Genomic DNA, 19,859 nt, shown 5'->3' on the forward strand with positions numbered 1-19,859 from the left:
AAAACCAGCAGGTTCATCACTTTAATAATTCTGTTTCCTTTCTTCCATTTTGTGACCATATGATCTTGATAATTTGTCTATTCTTTTTAAATTTAAATACTGTAAAGGCCAAAGGACTTCTAACATGGTTTGGCTTTGAGTCCCCACTCACATCTCATGTTGCATTGTAATCCCCAGTGTTGGAGGTGGGGTCTGGTGGGAGGTGATTGGATCATGAGGGTGGTTTCTAATGGTTTAGCCCCATCCCCCTAGTGCTGTCTCTTGATAGAGTTCTCACAAGATCTGGTGGTTTAGAAGTGTGTAGCATCACCCCCTTCCCTCTCTGTCTCCTGCTCCACCATGTGAATAAGTGCCTACTACCCTTCACCTTCCGCCATGATTTTAAGTTTCCTGAGGTCTCCTCAAGTCATGCTTCCTGTATAGCTTGCAGAACTGTGAGTCAATTAAACCTTTTTTCTTCATAAAGTACCCAGCCTCAGGTAGTTTTTTATAGCAATGCAAGAACAAACTAATACAGCTTCTTTTAGCCAAAAGAAGCCACATTGGACATTAGCCCACCCACTCTGGTATATTCTTAATCATTAATTCACATCTCTTAGCAGATCATAAATTCAATAATAACATCCTCCACATGGCTATGTATAGGCTGAAAATAGCAAGAATATCCTTTCACAAAATTAAATTAAAAAGTTACCAGGCTCTTAAAATATCTAGAGATAGATAAATAGGTATCAATGAGGGATCCAAGGAATTTTTTATATTGTTTTTGATGGTTTCCTTAACTATTTTTTCAAACCAATAATTATTACTGAAGAGGTTCCAAGATGGCTGAATAGGAACAGCTCCAGTCTACAGCTCCCAGCGTGAGCGACGCAGAAGATGGTTGATTTCTGCATTTCCAACAGAGGTACCGGTTTCATCTCACTGGGGCTTGTCAGACAGTGGGTGCAGCCCACAGAGTGTGAGCCGAAGCAGGGCAGGGCATCACCTCACCCGGGAAGCGCAAGGGGTCAGGGAATTCCCTTTCCTAGCCAAGGGAAGCCATGACAGATGGTACCTGGAAAATCGGGACACTCCTACCCTAACACTGAGCTTTTCCAATGGTCGTAGTGTGTCCAGAATTGGTGGGTTCTTGGTCTCTCTGACTTCAAGAATGAAGCCGTGGACCCTCGTGGTGAGTGTTACAGTTCTTAAAGATGGTGTGTCCAGAGTTTTTTCCTTCTGATGTTCGGACATGTCCAGAGTTTCTTCCTACTGGTGGGTTCTTGGTCTCGCTGACCTCAGGAGTGAAGCCGCAGACCTTTGCAGTGAGTGTTACAGCTCTTAAAGGTGGCATGTCCGGAGTTGTTTGTTCCTCCTGGTGGGTTCGTGGTCTCGCTGGCTTCAGGAGTGAAGCTGCAGACCTTCACCGTGAGTGTTACAGCTCACAAAGGTAGTGCAGACCCAAAGAGTGAGCAGCAGCAAGATTTATTGCAAAGAGCGAAAGAACAAAGCTTCCACAGTGTGGAAAGGGACCTGAGTGGGCTGCCACTGCTGGCTCCAGTGGCCTCCTTTTATTCCCTTATCTGGCCCCACCCAAATCCTACTGATTGGTCCATTTTAAAGGGAGCTGATTGGTTCATTTTACAGAGAGCTGATCAGTCCGTTTTACAGAGAGCTGATTGGTCTGTTTTGACAGAGAGCTGATTGGTGCATTTACAAACCTTTAGCTAGACATAGAGCGCTGATTGGTGCATTTACAATCCTTTAGCTAGACACAAAAGTTCTCCAAGTCCCCACCAGATTATCTAGACACAGAGTGCTGATTGGTGCATTTACAAATCTTTAACTAGACAGAGTGCTGATTGGTGCATTTACAAACCTTTAGCTAGACACAGAGTGCTGATTGGTGCGTTTACAAACCTTTAGCTAGACAGAAAAGTTCTCCAGGTTCCCACCCAATTAGCTAGACACAGAGTGCTGATCAGTGCATTTACAAACCTTTAGCTAGACAGAAAAGTTCTCCAGGTCCCCACCCAATTAGCTAGACACAGAGTGCTGATTGGTGCGTTTACAATCCTTTAGCTAGACAGAAAAGTTCTCCAAGTCCCCACCCATTCCAGAGGCCCAGCCGGCTTCATCTCTCACTGGCACTCGCCATGGGACTTTGCGGCACCTAGCCTGGGCACTCCGGTAGCCCAGAGGGAGCACATACCAGAAAACCAAGAGGAAAAGAGGGGAAGTGAAAAAGAGATGGAGACCGGCCATCTTGGCCAATGACCCCACGAAGAGGGAACGGTGGTCCACGCACGAGACCCAGACTCCTATCAAGCCCAGCAGGCACCGGCCGGCTGCACCGAGTGCAGGGTCTGCCAAGCCCACGCCTACCCAGAACTCACACCGGCCCGCGAGCACCGTGCACAGCCCCAGCTCCCACCCGTGCCTCTCCCTCCACACCTTCTCATGAGCAGAGGGAGTGGGCTCCATGCTAGGCCAACCCCAGAAAGGGGCCCCCACAGTGCAGCGGCAGGCTGAAGGGCCCCTGGAGCATGGCCAGAGTGGATACTGAGGCCGAGGAGGCACCGAGAGCGAGCGAGGGCTGCTAGCATGTTATCACGTCTCATTAGCAAACGGCACACCAGGAGATTATATCCTGCGCCTGGGTCAGAGGATCCCACGCCCACAGAGTCTCACTCATTGCTAGCACAGCAGTCTGAGATCAAACTGCAAGGTGGCAGCGAGGCTGGGGGAGGGGCGTCCGCCATTGCTGAGGCTTCAGAAGGTAAACAAAGTGGCTGGGAAGCTCAAAATGAGTGGAGCCCACCGCAGCTCAAGGAAGGCTGCCTAACTCTGTAGACTCCACCTCTGGGGGCAAGGCATAGCTAAACAAACGACAGCAGAAACTTCTGCAGACTTAAACGTCCTTGTCTGACAGCTTTGAAGAGAGTAGTGGTTCTCCCAGCATGGAGTTTGAGATCTGAGAATGGACAGACTGCCTCCTCACATGGGTCCCTGACCCCCAAGCAGCGTAACTGGGAGGCAGCTCCTATAAGGGGCCAACTGACACCTCATACTGCCGGGTGCCCCTCTGTGATGAAGCTTCCAGAGGAAGGATCAGGCAGCAACATTTGCCATTCTGCAATATTGGCTGTTCTGCAGCCTCCGCTGGTGATACCCAGGCAAACAGGATCTGGAGTGGACCTCCAGCAAACTCCAAACAGACCTGCACCTGAGGGTCCTGACTGTTAGAAGGAAAGCTAACAAACAGAAAGGACATCCACACCAAAACCCCATCTGTATGTCACCATCATCAAAGACCAAAGGTAGATAAAACCACAAAGATGAGGAGAAACCAGAGCAGAAAAGCTGAAAATTCTAAAAATCAGAGCGCCTCTTCTCCTCCAAAGGAATGCAGCTCCTCGCCAGCAATAGAGCAAAGATGGACAGAGAATGACTTTGACAAGTTGAGGGAAGAAGGCCTCAGATGATTGGTAATAACAAACTTCTCTGAGCTAAAGGAGGATGTTCGAACCCATCGCAAAGAAGCTAAAAACCTTGAAAGAAGATTAGATGAATGGCTAACTAGAATAAACAGCATAGAGAAGAAGACCTTAAATAACCTGACAGAGCTGAAAACCATGGCACGAGAACTACATGACATATGAACAAGCTTCAGTAGCCCATTCGATAAACTGGAAAAAGGGTATCAGTGATTGAAGATGAAATGAATGAAACGAAGCGAGAAGAGAAGTTTACAGAAAAAAGAGTAAAAAGAAACGAACAAAGCCTCCAGGAAACATGGGACTATGTGAAAAGCCCAAATCTACATCTGATCAGTGTACCTGAAAGTGACGGGAGAATGGAACCAAGTTGGAAAACACTCTGCAGGATATTATCCAGGAGAACTTCCCCAACCTAGCAAGGCAGACCAACATTCAAATTCAGGAAATACAGAGAATGCCACAAAGATACTCCTCAAGAAGAGCAACTCCAAGACACATAATTGTCAGATTCGCCAAAGTTGAAATGAAGGAAAAAATGTTAAGGGAAGCCAGAGAGAAAGGTCAAGTTACCCACAAAGGGAAGCCCATCAGACTAACAGCAGATCTCTTGGCAGAAACTCTACAAGCCAGAATACAGTGGGGGCCGATATTCAACATTCTTAAAGAAAAGAATTTTCAACCCAGAATTTCATATCCAGCCAAACTAAGCTTCATAAGTGAAGGAGAAATAAAATCCTTTACAGACAAGCAAATGCTGAGAGATTTTGTCACCACCAGGCCTGCCCTAAAAGAGCTCCTGAAGGAAGCACTAAACATGGAAAGGAACAACCGGTACCAGCTGCTGCAAAAACATGCCAAATTGTAAAGACCGTCAATGCTAGGAAGAAACTGTATCAACTAATGAGCAAAATAACCAGCTAACATCATAATGACAGGATCAAATTCACACATAACAATATTAACCTTAAATGTAAATGAGCTAAATGCTCCAATTAAAAGACACAGATTGGCAAATTGGATAGAGTCAAGACCCATCAGTGTGCTGTATTCAGGAAACCCATCTCACGTGCAGAGACACACATAGGCTCAAAATAAAAGGATGGAGGAAGATCTACCAAGCAAATGGAAAACAAAAAAAAAAAAGGAAGAACTGCAATTCTAGTCTCTGATAAAACAGACTTTAAACCAACAAAGATCAAAAGAGACAAAGAAGGCCATTACATAATGGTAAGGGGATCAATTCAACAAGAAGAGCTAACTATCCTAAATATACATGCACCCAATACAGGAGCACCCAGATTCATAAAGCAAGTCCTTACAGACCTACAAAGAGACTTAGACTCCCACACAATAATAATGGGAGACTTTAACACTCCACTGTCAACATTAGACAGATCAATGAGACAGAAAGTTAACAAGGATATACAGGAATTAAACTCAGCTCTACATCAAGTGGACCTAATAGACATCTACAGAACTCTCCACCCCAAATCAACAGAATATACATTCTTCTCAGCACCAGATCACACTTATTCCAAAATTGACCACATAGTTGGAAGTAAAGCACTCCTCAGCAAGTATAAAAGAACAGAAATTACAACAAACTGTCTCTCAGACCACAGTGCAATCAAACTAGAACTCAGGATTAAGAAACTCACTCAAAACTACTCAGCTACATGGAAACTGAACAACCTGCTCCTGAATGACTACTGAGTACATAACAAAATGAAGGCAGAAATAAAGAAGTTCCTGGAAACCAATGAGAACAAAGACACAACATACCAGAATCTCTGGGACATATTTAAATCAGTGTGTAGAGGCAAATTTATAGCACTAAATGCCCACAAGAGAAAGCAGGAAAGATCAAAATTGACACCCCAACATCACAATTAAAAGAACTAGAGAAGCAAGAGCAAACACATTCAAAAGGTAGCAGAAGGCAAGAAATAACTAAGATCAGAGAAGAACTGAAGGAGACAGAGATACAAAAAACCCTTCAAAATATTAATGAATCCAGGAGCTGGTTTTTTGAAAAGATCAACAAAATTGACATAATAATAGCAAAACTAATAAAGAAGAAAAGAGAGAAGAATAAAATAGATGCAATAAGATAATGATAAAGGGGATATCAGCACTGATCCCACAGAAATACAAACTACCATCAGAGAATACTATAAACACTTCTGCGCAAATAAACTAGAAAATCTAGTAGAAATGGATAAATTCCTGGACACATACACCCTCCCAAGACTAAACCAGGAAGAAGTTGAATCTCTGAATAGACCAATAACAGGCTCTGAAATTGAGGCAATAATTAATAGCCTACCAACCAAAAAAAGTCCAGGACCAGACAGATTCACAGCCGAATTCTACCAGAGGTACAAAGAAGAGCTGGTACCATTCCTTCTGAAACTATTCCAATCAATAGAAAAAGAGGGAATCCTCCCTAACTCATTTTATGAGGCCAGCATCATCCTAATACCAAAGCCTGTTGTGTCTCTACACAACAAAAAAAGAGAATTTTAGACCAATATCCCTGATGAACACCAATGCAAAATCCTCAATAAAATACTGGCAAACCAAATCCAGCAGCACATCAAAAAGTTATCCGCCACGATCAAGTGGGCTTCATCCCTGGGATGCAAGGCTGGTTCAACATACGCAAATCAATAAATGTAATCCAACATATAAACAGAACCAAAGACAAAAACCCCATGATTATCTCAATAGATGCAGAAAAGGCCTGCGACAAAAGTCAACAGCCCTTCATGCTAAAAACTCTCAATAAACTAGGTATTGATGGGACATATCTCAAAATAATAAGAGCTATTTATGACAAACGCACAGCCAATATCATACTGAATGGGCAAAAACTGGAAGTATTCCCTTTGAAAACTGGCACAAGAAAGGGATGCCCTCTCTCACCACTCCTATTCAACATAGGGTTGGAAGCTCTGGCCAGGGCAATCAGGCAGGAGAAAGAAATAAAGGGTATGCAATGAGGAAAAGAGGAAGTCAAATTGTCCCTGTTTGCAGATGACATGATTGTATATATAGAAAACTCATCGTCTCAGCCCAAAATGTCCTTAAGCCGATAAGCAACTTCAGCAAAGGCTCAGGATACAAAATCAATGTACAAAAATCACAAGCATTCCTATACACCAATAACAGACAGACAGAGAGCCAAATCATGAGTGAACTCCCATTCACAATTGCTTCAAAGAGAATAAAATACCTAGGAATCCAACTTACAAGGGATGCGAAGGGCCTCTTCAAGGAGAACTACAAACCACTGCTCAATGAAATAAAAGAGGACACAAACAAATGGAAGAATATTCCATGCTCATGGATCCAAGGTATTTTATAGATTCAATGCCATCCCCATCAAGCTACCAATGACTTTCTTCAGAGAATTGGAAAAAACTACTTTAAAGTTCATATGGAACCAAGAAAGAGCCTGCGTAGCCAAGACAATCCTAAGCCAAAAGAACAAAGCTGGAGGCATCACGCTACCTGACTTCAAACTATACTACAAGGCTATAGTAACTAAAACAGCATGGTACTGGTACCAAAACATGTACATAGACCAACGGAACAGAACGGAGCCCTCAGAAATAATACCACACATCTACAACCATCTGATCTTTTACAAACCTGACAAAAACAAGAAATGGGGAAAGGATTCCCTATTTAGTAAATGGTGCTGGGAAAACTGTCTAGCCATATATAGAAAGCTGAAACTGGATCCCTTCCTTACACCTTATACAAAAATTAATTCAAGATGGATTAAAGATTTAAATGTAGACCTAAAACCATAAAAACCCCAGAAGAAAGCCTAGGCAATACCATTCAGGACATAGGCATGGGCAAGGGCTTCATGACTAAATCACCAAAAGCAATGGCAACAAAAGCCAAAATTGACAAACGGGATCTAATTAAACTAAAGAGCTACTGCACAGCAAAGGAAACTACCATCAGAGTGAACAGGCAACCTACAGAATGGGAGAAAACTTTTACAATCTACCCATCTGACAAAGGGCTAATATCCAGACTCAAAAGAACTTAAACAAATTTACAAGAAAAAATCAAACAACCCCATCAAAAAGTGGGTGAAGGACATGAACAGACACTTCTCAAAAGAAGACATTTATGCAGCCAACAGACACATGAAAAAAAGCTGATCATCACTGGCCATCAGAGAAATGAAAATCAAAACCACAATGAGATACCATCTCACACCAGTTAAAATGGCGATCATTAAAAAGTCAGGAAACAACAGTTGCTGGAGAGGATGTGGAGAAATAGGAACACTTTTACACTGTTGGTGGGACTGTAAACTAGTTCAACCATCATGGAAGACAGTGTGGCGATTCCTCAAGGATCTAGAACTAGAAATACCATTTGACCCAGCCATCGCATTACTGGGTATATGCCCAAAGGATTATAAATCATGCTGCTATAAAGACACATGCACACATATGTTTATTGTGGCACTATTCACAATAGCAAAGACTTGGAACCAACCCAAATGTCCATCAATGATAGACTGGATTAAGAAAATGTGGCACATATACACCATGGAATACTATGCAGCCATAAAAAAGGACGAGTTCATGTCCTTTGCGGGTGCATGGATGAATCTGGAAACCATCATTCTGAGCAAACTATCACAAGGACAGAAACCCAAACACCGCATGTTCTCACTCATAGGTGGGAACTGAACAATGAGAACACTTGGACACAGGGTGGGGAACATCACACACCGGGGCCTGTCATGGAGTGGGGTTAGGGGGGAGGGATAGCATTAGGAGATATACCTAATGTAAATGATGAGTTAATGGGTGCAGCACACCAACATGGCACATGTATACCTATGTAACAAACCTGCACGTTGTGCACATGTACCCTAGAACTTAAAGTATAAGAATAAAAAAAGTAGATACTTTAATTAAAAATATTTTATTGTAAAACAAATAGTAACAATAGAAAAAATTATTACTGAAGTCTATATTGCCTATGGATAACAGTAAGGGTTTTCTCCTACGCTTTGTCAAACAGAAAGATGAATGTAAATATCTGAAGAATCTTAAGGTCGAGATTTGAAAGTCAGTGTCATTGAAATAATGACCCTCGTAATCTTTTCTTGTGATATTTTTACAATGGCTGCTTGATAAAGAAAAACAAAGGAGAAAAAGATACAACAAACACCCTGAAAACAAATGATTCATGTTTTTACCCCTAACCCACTGAGAAATTTTGAGTTAAAAAAATCTAGCTGTCACACGTATCATCACTATAATTAGACTCTTCTGTGCACAACAGCAAATTATCTTAGACAATTAAAAATATAATGTATTAGATTTATGGGTTGTGTTTACTTTTACTCTCTTCTGACTTGCATGTATTTTGTAATGAAGAAATAATGGAAAAATGATTAAGATACACAGATTTTCTAATCCATATATATTATTGTACCTTCATTTGTAATTTGAAGCAGGTTTTAAAAAAATCACTTGTTTTACAGAATCATTTTGGTTCTCAGTTTAAAATATCTTCATTTTCTTCATTCATTTTCCTAAGAAAAAGTAGTAAGATCTTAATGTGATGTGCACTGTACCTTTAAATGATTGTTTGCAACAGCATCATGTAAGGGCAGAATTCCATCTATATTTTCACAATTAACCTTAGCACCAGCTTTTAATAACTCTACAATTATATCAATAGATCCTTCATTAGATGCCTCATGAAGTGGTGTCCAACCTAAAAAAAGAAAAAGAAAAAAAAAACCCTGCTTCATGCAAATCAATACTCATGTAATATCTGTATTACTAAAGTTTTGTTGCATTAATGCAATATCCATATTGATTCATATGTATATACTAAGTATTGAACAAGAAATAATACTAAAAACTATGGACTTAAAATTTATGTTTCATTTTTGAAAACCAATTGGTCTCATCACAAATATTTGTTGATATAAGTGCCAAAGCAAAAGAGTCACAGAATGCAAAACATAATGAGAGTAAATACTACTCATTCTGATTTATTTCAACTCAGATATTAAAACGTCTGACTTTCCTATGTGTATCTTTGCATTGCCACATTTCTCTTTAAAATGAACCCTGGTTTAATTAACCTTTGACTTTTTCCCTGTGGAATTCTTCAGAGAAGATTCTTTTGTGCTTAAGCAAAACGTTAGGTAAATTTTTCATAGTTTTAGAATAAAAATAAAGAAAGAGAGAAAAAAGGAACAGTATAAAAGGAGGAGAAAAGAGAAGAAGGGATAGGAGAATGAGAAAATTCTGCATTCTCACCAAAGTTACAGGACAAACTTGAGGCTTCCAAGGAAAAGGCCTAACTCCCTTTACTCCCCATTCTGTCTACCCTCTCTGATGCTCCCAAATGGATGTTAAAAACTGTTTCAAAGGAAAAAGGTCTTTTAACAATGATAAATCTTAGTATTCAACTAAACGCTAATATAATATAAAAAAGATTGTTCAAAGTTATCACTTACATATCAGCCAGGAACAAACTGGAGGGGGCAGGAGGTGTTGAAATGTGTAGTTCAGTGAGTTCAAATTATAAAGGTAATTAAATTAAAAGGATCCAAACCTGCATTATCGTTTAGATTCACATCTGCTCCAGATTCTATCAGGGCTTTCACTAGGGACAGATTTCCTCTTCTGGCAGCTAAATGAAGCTGGCTTTCCCCTCTGGCATTCCTCTTGTTGATCCCACCTGTTTTCATTCCTGTAAATTTGCCAAACAAGAGGTTTATTTTCTGCCAAATGCTGATTGTTATAAAAGATCTTAGAAAATACATAACAACTTCCTCAAAATACCGCACTACACAGAAACATATATCAATTAATGTTATCATTGCTGTTATTGTTTTAATATATAATTTGTGAAGAAATAATAAGCATCTAAGCACATTACTTTGTATTCATTCTAGCAGTTGATTAATTACTCTATCAAACACTTGATTAAAACAAATTAACTTGCTTCAGTTCTATCTACACTCATCTAATTCTCAGTAGCCCTTTAACAATGAACAGTATTTTTCTTAAGATAACTGAGATATTATAAAAAATCATCTTTCTACAGACATTCTGTATCTCAGTGGGTGTATTCGTGATCACATAGGTGCCAAGTAACAAACTATGTCCTATGGTTTTCTATTTTTCTTTCACAAAATGTGCTGTACAATATCATTAACCAAAGGTTTTGTTTTTTAAATCTTCCTTGCAATACAAGTTAGACAGACTTAAGTTGGAATTAAAAGTAATGAACTGATCATGTTTTCCCCCTATTTCCTGCCAAAACCATGCTAAAATGACAGTAAAAGAAATTTTAAAGTACCATATAAAATAATAAAAGAGGAAACAATAAAGGACAAAGACTTCAACAAATTTGGGGGGATTAGAAAGTCAATGATGGAGAAGAGTGAACTGGCTTGGCAGAATGGGGAATGCTCCAACACAAGTGCCTGCAAAGGGAATTGTAGAGAGAGAGCCAATCTGAACTCACACACTCCACACTTGGGGAAATGAGGCACTATGGAAGGCAGGTGTGTGGAACGGTGGGGGTGGGGGCTGGGCAGTTGGTTAATATCTTTTATATAAGATCTTTTACATAGAAAAGTTGGGACTCCAAGTTTCCTTCCCCAACCCTCAACTGACTAGCAACCACTCCTCTTATTCCAGATCTCCAACCCAAAGCCAGGAACTTGAAGGTTTGTTTTCTATAGAAACCGCATCAGGGCCAAGCACAGTGGCTGATGTCTGTAATCCCAGCATTCTACTAAAAATACAAAAATTAGCCAGGCATGGTAGTGGATGCCTGTAATCACAGCTACCCTGGAGACTGAGGGAGGAGAATCACTAGAACCCAGGAGGTGGAGGTTGCCCTGAGCCAAGATTGCACCACTGCACTCCAGCCTGGGCAACAGAGATACACTCCATCTCAAAAAAAAGAAAAAGAAAAAGAAAAAAAGAAAGAAAGAAAGAAAGAAACTAACTGCATTAGAGAAGCTTCAGACTGAGATGCAAAGCAAAATAAAGGGATAGGGTGATGAAACAGAAAATATTAGTTAAATCAGTGGTATCGGCACCATGGAGGAAACTTGTTAGAAATGCAAATTCCCCAGTCCACTCCAAACTTACTTTGGCGGACAGACTAAAATGGCTCCTAATGATCCTCACCATCTGGTATTTATGACTTTGTGTACTCTTCTTCTCTTGAATAGCTTGCTTCTAACCAATAGAATATTTCCACATTGAGGGTATTTCATTTAACTGATTAGGTTAAAAGAGATTGTAACATTTTCTGTCCTGCTAGCAGACTTGCTGTATTGCCTTCAGCTTGTATGCTTTGATGATGCAAGTAGCCATGTTGGAGAAGCCCACCCAGCAAGAAACTGAGGATGGCCACCAGCCAATCACCAGTGAGGAACTGAGGCCCTCAGCCAACCATCCTCAAGAAATTGAATTCTGCCAACAATCACATGAGCCTGAAAGTGTATCCTTCCCTAGCAGAGCCTTCAGATGAGATCCCAGTCCTGGCCAACACTTTGCTGCCTATGAACAATTCTGTTAGAGGTCCCAACAAAGCCATGCCCGATTCCTGACCTACAGAAAGTATGAGATAATAAGTGTGTAATAGAGACAACTAACACACCTACTGAATCAGATTCTTTGAGGGTAGCGCCCAGCAATCTGTGTTTTAACAAGCTTTTCAGGTAATTCTGATGCAAACTAAGGTTTGAGAATCACTGCATTAAACTTTGGGACAATCTTCTTGCTCTACTTCCTAAATGTCATCAACCATGCATATGGTTTCAGGGCAAGAGATAAAAAGATTAGAGAACTGTTCTCTAAAAAATGGATTCTTGGGTTATATGAATCACAGGGAAGAATGAGTCTCATATATCTTTTCCACTGGCAGCCAGACAAAAACATATTGCTCTTTAGAGATTAGCAATCCAAAATTCTTTACTGGAAGAATTAAAAACTTATGTGTGTGTGTGTGTGTGTGTGTGTATATATATATGAGAGAGAGAGAATATATTTGAAAATTATATCTAAGATTGCAGGCCTGCAGACCGCAAGTTTGAATAGAAAAACCTCTCCCAGCTGGGCACAGTGCCTCACACTTGTAATCCTTGCACTTTGGGAGGCTGAGGCAGGAGGAGTTTGAGACTAGCCTGGGCAACATAGGGAGATGACATTTCTTAAAAAAATTTAAAAATTAGCGGGGTGTGGTGGCATGTAGTCCCAGTTACTGAGGGATGCTGGGGTGGGAGAATCATGTGAGCCTGGGAGGTCAAGGCTGCAGCGAACTGTGATTGTGCCACTGCTCTCTAGCCTGGGTGACAGACAAGACCCTGTCTCAAACAACAACAACAACAACAAACTCTCCCAATAATTCTTACTGTGGATGGTATAAATTCTTGTTCCTGGTGTGTTTGTAGCAAAGAAGGTAGCCATGTAATATATATTTTGGAGCAAAAACTCAAAAACTTCTCAATGTTACTAACATAAGTTTGTACAGCATTTGACTAAAAATGTAAAATAACAAAATCTGACAGAAATTCAAAAGGAAACAAATAGTACTCATCCTAAACCTCTTCAAAAACTCCACTGTAGTTTGGAATCTGATGTTACTATTAATAAGTATAATGCTATTAAATACTTAGATTTCTCTCCATTATGTGACCAGTTTTTTCTTCTCGGAAGCTTTCAGGATCTTTATTCCTGTTCTGAAATTTCAGTGAGGTGCCTTGTTCACTGTACTAGACACTAAGTGGTACCTTCAATATGGAAATGCTTATCTCATTTCTTGTATTCTTTCTTTAATGATTTCTTCTACTGTTCACTTGCTGTTCTCCCTGGATTTCCTGGAGTGATCTTTAATTTTCTTATCTTTTCTCTCCTATTTTCAGCTTTTTCTTTTTTTGTCCTTAGTAGACTTGTAAAGCTTTGCCTTGTAACCCTGCTGTACATATCTATATATTATCTATTTATTTAAATTTCTGTTTTCAACAACTAAAAGCTCTGTATTGTTCTCTTATTGTTCCCTCTTTTCTATACCTTTTTGGAAAAAATATTAGATGTTTCTTGATTCTTGTATAGTTTCTGTTTCTTCTGGGTTCCTTTGGTCTGCTTAGTTTACTTTGATATCTTTCATATCAGTGTTTTCTGCAAATACTTGTTGATCCTTGACTATCTGTTCATTCATATTTTAGTGAGGAAAACTAAAATCCTAATTGGACATCTCTGGAGGGTGAGGGGAATGTGGCAGAACTCGGGCATAGTTAAATTCACTGTTGGGTGATCAGCAGGAGGTAAGCCTGCCATTGTTTTAGGGAATCCCAGATGTCACTATCTAAAATTCTTACCTCTGGAGCAGTACAATTCTCTGCTCAAGTGGCTTACAGTCTGGTGGAATAACAGACATGTTAAAAATTACATTTAAATATGATTAAGTGCTGCTAGAGAGGTGTGAAGTTTCCTGCGGTAGCTGTAACAAATTACCACAAACTGGGTGACTTAAAACAACAGAATGTATTCTCTCATAATTTGGAAACCAGAAATAAATATCAAAGTGTCAACGGGGCTGTACTCTCTCTGGAAGCTTTAGGAGAGAATCTTTCTGTGCCTCTTCTAGCTTCTGATGGCTGTCAGCACTCCTTGGCTTCCTTGGCTGTGGCTACATTCCTCCTTTGCCTTCATCTCATCGTTTCTTCTGTGTGTTTCAAATCTCCCTGTGTTTCTCTTATAAGGACACAGTAATTAGATTTAGGGCCCACCTGGATAATCCAGGATGGTCTCCTTATCTTAGGGTTCTTAACTTAATCACATATGCAAAGAAGGTAATAGGCATGTTTTTACTATATAAGGTAATAGTGACAAACTACAGGGATTGGGACAGGGCATGTTTTGGCGGGGCCAGCATTCAACCCACTATAGGAGGTATGTATAAGAAGGATTTCAGTTTACATGAGAGGGGGAAAATGAAAGAATGTTCATAGAGAATGCCTAATTCAGTGTCCTTCCTACCTCTTAACAGACAGTATGTAAATCAACATTCAGCGAATAATGTTTAACCTGAAGTGGTCCAGCCTATTGTTTATGACAGAACTGTCTCCAAGAACTATCAAAGGATGCTTGGCTTGTCCATACTGTGAAACACGCACAGTTCACTCATCTGACACAACACAAACTAATGGCTATGTTTCTTTAATTTCCCTTATGTTAAAAGGGCTGAATGGAAGTATCTAAAGAATCTGACACATTTCACGCCTCTTGTCCCTACTGAATATTCTTGCTGTGTCTGCAGTTTACCTTGTCTCCTCTAATATAATAAACTAGAAGTCATAGACAGAAATATGACATGAACATATTTACAGATTATTGGATTCTCAAGTGGTGCCTTAACAACAAATATCATTGAAATATTCATATAAGTCAGTGAATAACTACAAAAAGAAACAATATATCTGAAAGTTTAGAAATTCCTTGAAGTAGAGTGAATTGCTGGGCTTGATTTTGTAAACTTTAACCTATACAATTATAGGAATACAAACCTAGGTTGCAGGTAGTTTTTAAGAAACTTTGTCTTTTTCTGAAATTCTGACCTGTTTTGTGTTCTTGGCTATTAGTAGGCATGTGAATTTCTGATTCCGTTTTTTCTTTTATCTCCTCACAATTTCTTATAGTTATTTCATCTCCACTGATGTTATTAGTTAATTCCTCATCTGAAACAAACATTTTACAATATCAGTGTTGTTGTTCTCCTACCTGGTTATACAATTAGAAAATAAAATTTCTGATTTTTTAAAGTTTCTGTTCCACACTAGACTGTTTAAGGAAATGGAAGCTTTTAAAAATGTTTTTATGTAACAGACAAAAAGTTTGCTGGTTGCAGCTCTGATAGGAATATAGTAGATAGTTGAAATGAATAGACCTAACAATTTCCTGCTATCAAAATGTTGTTAGGTTTCCTGATGCTAATTAAAAAGCAACAGAAAGAGTGATATAAATACTGTTTATTCAATCAATGGGGAAAGCATTCCCTATTTAATAAATGGTGTTGGGAAAACAGGCTAGCCATATGCAGAAAACTGAAACTGGACCCTTTCCTTACCCTTAGGGGACAAAAATTAACTCAAGATGGATTAAAGACTTAAACATAAGACCTAAAACCATAAAAACCCTAGAAGAAAACCTAGGTAATACCATTCAGGACATAGGCATGGGAAAGGACTTCATGAGTAAAACACCAAAAGCAATGGCAACAAAAGCCAAAATTGATAAATGGGATCTAATTAAACTAAAGAGCTTCTGCACAGCAAAAGAAACTATCATCAGAGTGAACAGGCAACCTATGGAATGGAAGAAAATTTTTGTGATCTATCCATCTGACAAAGGGCTAATATCCAGAATTTACAAGGAATAAATTTACAAGAAAAAAACAAACAACCCCATCAAAAAGTGGGCAAATGATATGAACAGACGCTTCTCAAAAGAAGACATTTACGTGGCCAAAAAACATGAAAAAAAGCTCATCATCACTGGTCATGAGAGAAATGCAAATCAAAGCCACAACGAGATACCATCTCAAGCCAGTTAGAATGGCGATCATTAAAAAGTCATGAAACAACAGATGCTGGAGAGGATGTGGAGAAATAGGAATGCTTTTACACTGTTGGTGGGAGTGTAAATTAGTTCAACCATTGTGGAAGACAGTACAGTGATTCCTCAAGGATCTAGAACCAGAAATACCATTTGACCCAGCAATCCCATTACTGGGTATATACCCAAAGGATTATAAATCATTCTACTATAAAGACACATATACATGTATGTTTATTGTGACACTGTTCACAATACCAAAGACCTGAAACCAACCTAAATGCCCATCAATGATAGACTGGATAAAAAAATGTGGCACATATACACCATGGAATACTATGCAGCCATAAAAAGGGATGAGTTCATGTCCTTTTCAGGGACATGAATGAAGCTGGAAACCATCATTCTCAGCAAGCTAACACAGGAACAGAAAACCAGACACTACATGTTCTTACTCATAAGTGGAATTGAACAAGGAGAACAGATGCAGAGGGGAACATCACACATCAGGGCCTGTCATGGGGTGGGGGGGCTACTGGAGGGATAGCATTAGGAGAAATACCTAATGTAGACGATGGGTTGATGGGTGCAGCAAACCACCATGGCACGTATATACCTATGTAACAAATCTGCACGTTCTATACATGTATCCCAGAACTTAAAGTATAATAATAATTATAAAAAAAACTACTGTTTATTACCATCAGTCAATATCAGCTTAGCAACCATCTTTGATAACATCATTTTGACTTTCAAAGTAATCACTATTACTTAACTACTAGGTTTAGTGGCATCCCAAAATATGGCCCACATATCCTCATTCTTCTTAGTTTGGCCATCGGTTGAATACAATTCAGTTGGAAATTTCTATAAAAATAAGTAAATCTATAGGAAATATGTACAGATTAAGCAATATTACTAATACCTGGTTTGTGAGAAATTTCCTTCTTTTCTCTTTGACTAAGTTGTGAGATGTCGGCCAGTTCTTTACTCATATTGTCAGTGGAACGAGAATCTGTATCATGTATAGCCTCACTTTCTAGATGGTTTTGTCTCCTTTTTTCAACTTTAGTTGTTTCTATTACTTGAGAATGAACAACTATGGATAAAGGCTCATTTGAATAAATTATTTTTTGGTCTCTGTCAATGTAATTCCTTTCAGTGTCACAATTCTTTGCCACCTTTTCCACAATATGTGTATCTGTTTGATTCATTAAAAAAGTTGGTGCTCTGGGAATATAATCCTGTGGCTTTTTGAATAGCTCCACATGATTAGTCAACTTTGAAACCTCATGTGTCGAAAGTGTTCTCATACAAGCCAGGGAATTTTGCTCAGGACTGCCATGTGAGTGATCAAAAGAAGGTCCAAATATGCATTGTTCATAATTTGCAACATGTTCAGAAGTAACTGCATTATCTGAATGAGAAAAATTAACAGCTTCCTGTTCTGGAAGCGCAGTTAGGCTGACTGCTTTTAACTCATTTTCCTGTGAAAGATGATCTTCAGAAAGTAAAAACTGTTGAAAACCCATTTCTTTTTCATTTGTTAAATTCTCCTTAAAATTATAGTGTTTTTTGCCACCTGTAGAACACAACACCTTTTTAGATGTTATAGCCTTCTCAGAGGTAGAGCAATCATCATCACCATCATCATTATCAGAATTTTCCTTTACAAAGGATAGGAAAGAATTTTCCCATTTGTTAAATCTCTCATCTTTTGGGACCAAGTTACTGTTTTCATGAGATTTATAAAGTACATGGTGTTGTTCCTGGAGAGTGTGAGGCTGCTTATCTGTAGTAACAACTGCTAACTTGATTTCTTTATGTAATGAAAGTCCTGGGAAAGAAATAGCTTCAGTTTGGTCAACAGATTCTAATTCCAAGCATTGAACTTCTTGACTATCTGACAAATCCAGGTTCTGGATGTGTATCTCTTTGGAAACTGAACAAGCCTCAGTACTGTTATCTAATCCATTTTTCAGGCTTGACAGAGTTAAGCTAGAAGGTTCACACGATTCTTCTGGAAGGTCATTAAGGGTTTCTGGAATATGCTGCTGATAGGTAACCAATCCGTTTATTCTCCTGGAAGGAGAGACAGCTAGTGTCTTTCTTGGGTTACAGTCTACATCATCTACTTGTGTCCTTTTATGTTGTGTTTTTCTTCTTCCTACACCTTTTGGCACGTTTGTGTTGGGATCTTTGACGTTATGGAGATTGCCCTTTCTGAGTCCTGTAGAGTATATCTGGTTAAGAGTTGATTGTTTATGCTTGGATTTACCAAATTTTGTGTTTTCGGGATCTTTTTGGTAATATTCATATACCTCTTCTTTATTTATAAATAAACTCTCTTTGCTTCCTTTATTGACTTTTACATGTTCCAGCTTCTGTCTGTTGGAATTTTCATTGTAAACATGCCAAATGTGACTTTTAGAACTGAACTTTGGTTTCTATAGAAAAAAATATATATTTAGCTTTAATTTTCAGCAGTAGTACTATATCAATTCAATCTGGATTATTGATAAATCAGCCATTATTTGATTCAAATTATTATTTTCTAATTCAATCTAACCACAGATCCTGCTGGGATATAGCCAACCTGATATTTCAGAAACGTAGACTAATAGAAGAAAGGCAAATGTAATAGATTTAGGCTCAGTATGTATACTAATCTTTATTTTCTACTGTAGATTTTAATTCCTTCTTGCCAGTATTTTAGCACTACTAATCTTATTAAACATAATAAAAAATTTTAATCTACTTAATTTTTATAGGCTTTTAAATTAATCAGATCAAAGTTTCCTTTACAAGGAAACTCTGTGTTGGTGTACATCTTTTGTGTCTAGTGGATTGGTGCTATTCCTTTGAGCTGTAAACAGCAAGAGAAAATCAAAGAAAGCAGATTCCAGTAGTCAGACTCTAAACTTTACAAGAAGCTTTACACAAATGCTTTAGAAACACTCTCCTCTCCCAATTGTTACATAGGTGGAGCTAGAATTAGGGGTTTCTTCTTCTAGTATCTGGGAGAACTATGGGATGGAAGCAGAAAAATTGACTTAAAAACAGCAAGACAGATATGCTCTTCAACTGGTCTGTATGAAAAAATTATTACGGGCTGCTAAGATTAAAACAGGAACACAGCTTCCTCTCCTTCACCACAACTCAAGTACCAGATGAAGAGTAACTGGCCACGATGTAAAGTTTGAAGGGATGGGCTAATACCTTTCACTCCTTCCTGTACTGTGCTTAGGCCACAGGAAATTAGACATGGTTGATAAACCTTAAGCTCCATAAAGAGGAGAAGGAAGGAAATGGTTACCAATATATTAGCGTGCCCAGATATGCTACAAACTAACAGCCCAGAACCCTCTGATTCTCATGCAATTATTCTGGTATCTTAAAAGCAAATGTGAAGTCACTATTACTAAAGCTTCAGCAGTCTTTCTCTTCCCTTTGACAATCTGTAAAACAACCAGAAGTTACATCCCTATAAAAATGTTTATTACTAAACATAGATATACCTTGTGTTGGTACACATCGTCTGTGTCTAGTGGGTCAATGCTACTCCTTTGAGCTGTAAACAAAAAGAGAAAATCAATGAAAACAGCTTCTAGTGTTTACACTTTAGACTTCTAAAACCCACCAGTCCTTTGCCACGAGAAAACCAAGTGGAATAAGTGAAATTATGCAAACATTTTATATTAAAATTGGCACATATAACATTCCTATAAGTTCCATATTAGAA

General features: G+C 38.9%; 1 protein-coding gene across 2 annotated transcripts in view; it reads right to left on the minus strand.

The window, feature by feature from the left end:
• Positions 1-19,859, minus strand: part of ANKRD31 (ankyrin repeat domain 31) — a 174,350-nt gene that overhangs the window by 60,531 nt on the left and 93,960 nt on the right. Inside the window, exons 13-17 of one of the 2 annotated variants that reach the window (XM_030798706.1) lie at positions 19,636-19,688; positions 17,043-18,564; positions 15,070-15,240; positions 10,095-10,232; positions 9,100-9,242 (exon numbers count right to left, since the gene is read on the minus strand). In XM_030798706.1, the coding sequence (XP_030654566.1) occupies positions 9,100-9,242; positions 10,095-10,232; positions 15,070-15,240; positions 17,043-18,564; positions 19,636-19,688 (2,027 nt within the window). The remainder of the gene's footprint in view (positions 1-9,099; positions 9,243-10,094; positions 10,233-15,069; positions 15,241-17,042; positions 18,565-19,635; positions 19,689-19,859) is intronic. The other variant, XM_003266072.2, reaches the window with a different exon arrangement.

This window comes from Nomascus leucogenys, chromosome 18, assembly GCF_006542625.1.
Source record: "Nomascus leucogenys isolate Asia chromosome 18, Asia_NLE_v1, whole genome shotgun sequence".
NCBI lineage: Eukaryota > Metazoa > Chordata > Mammalia > Primates > Hylobatidae > Nomascus > Nomascus leucogenys.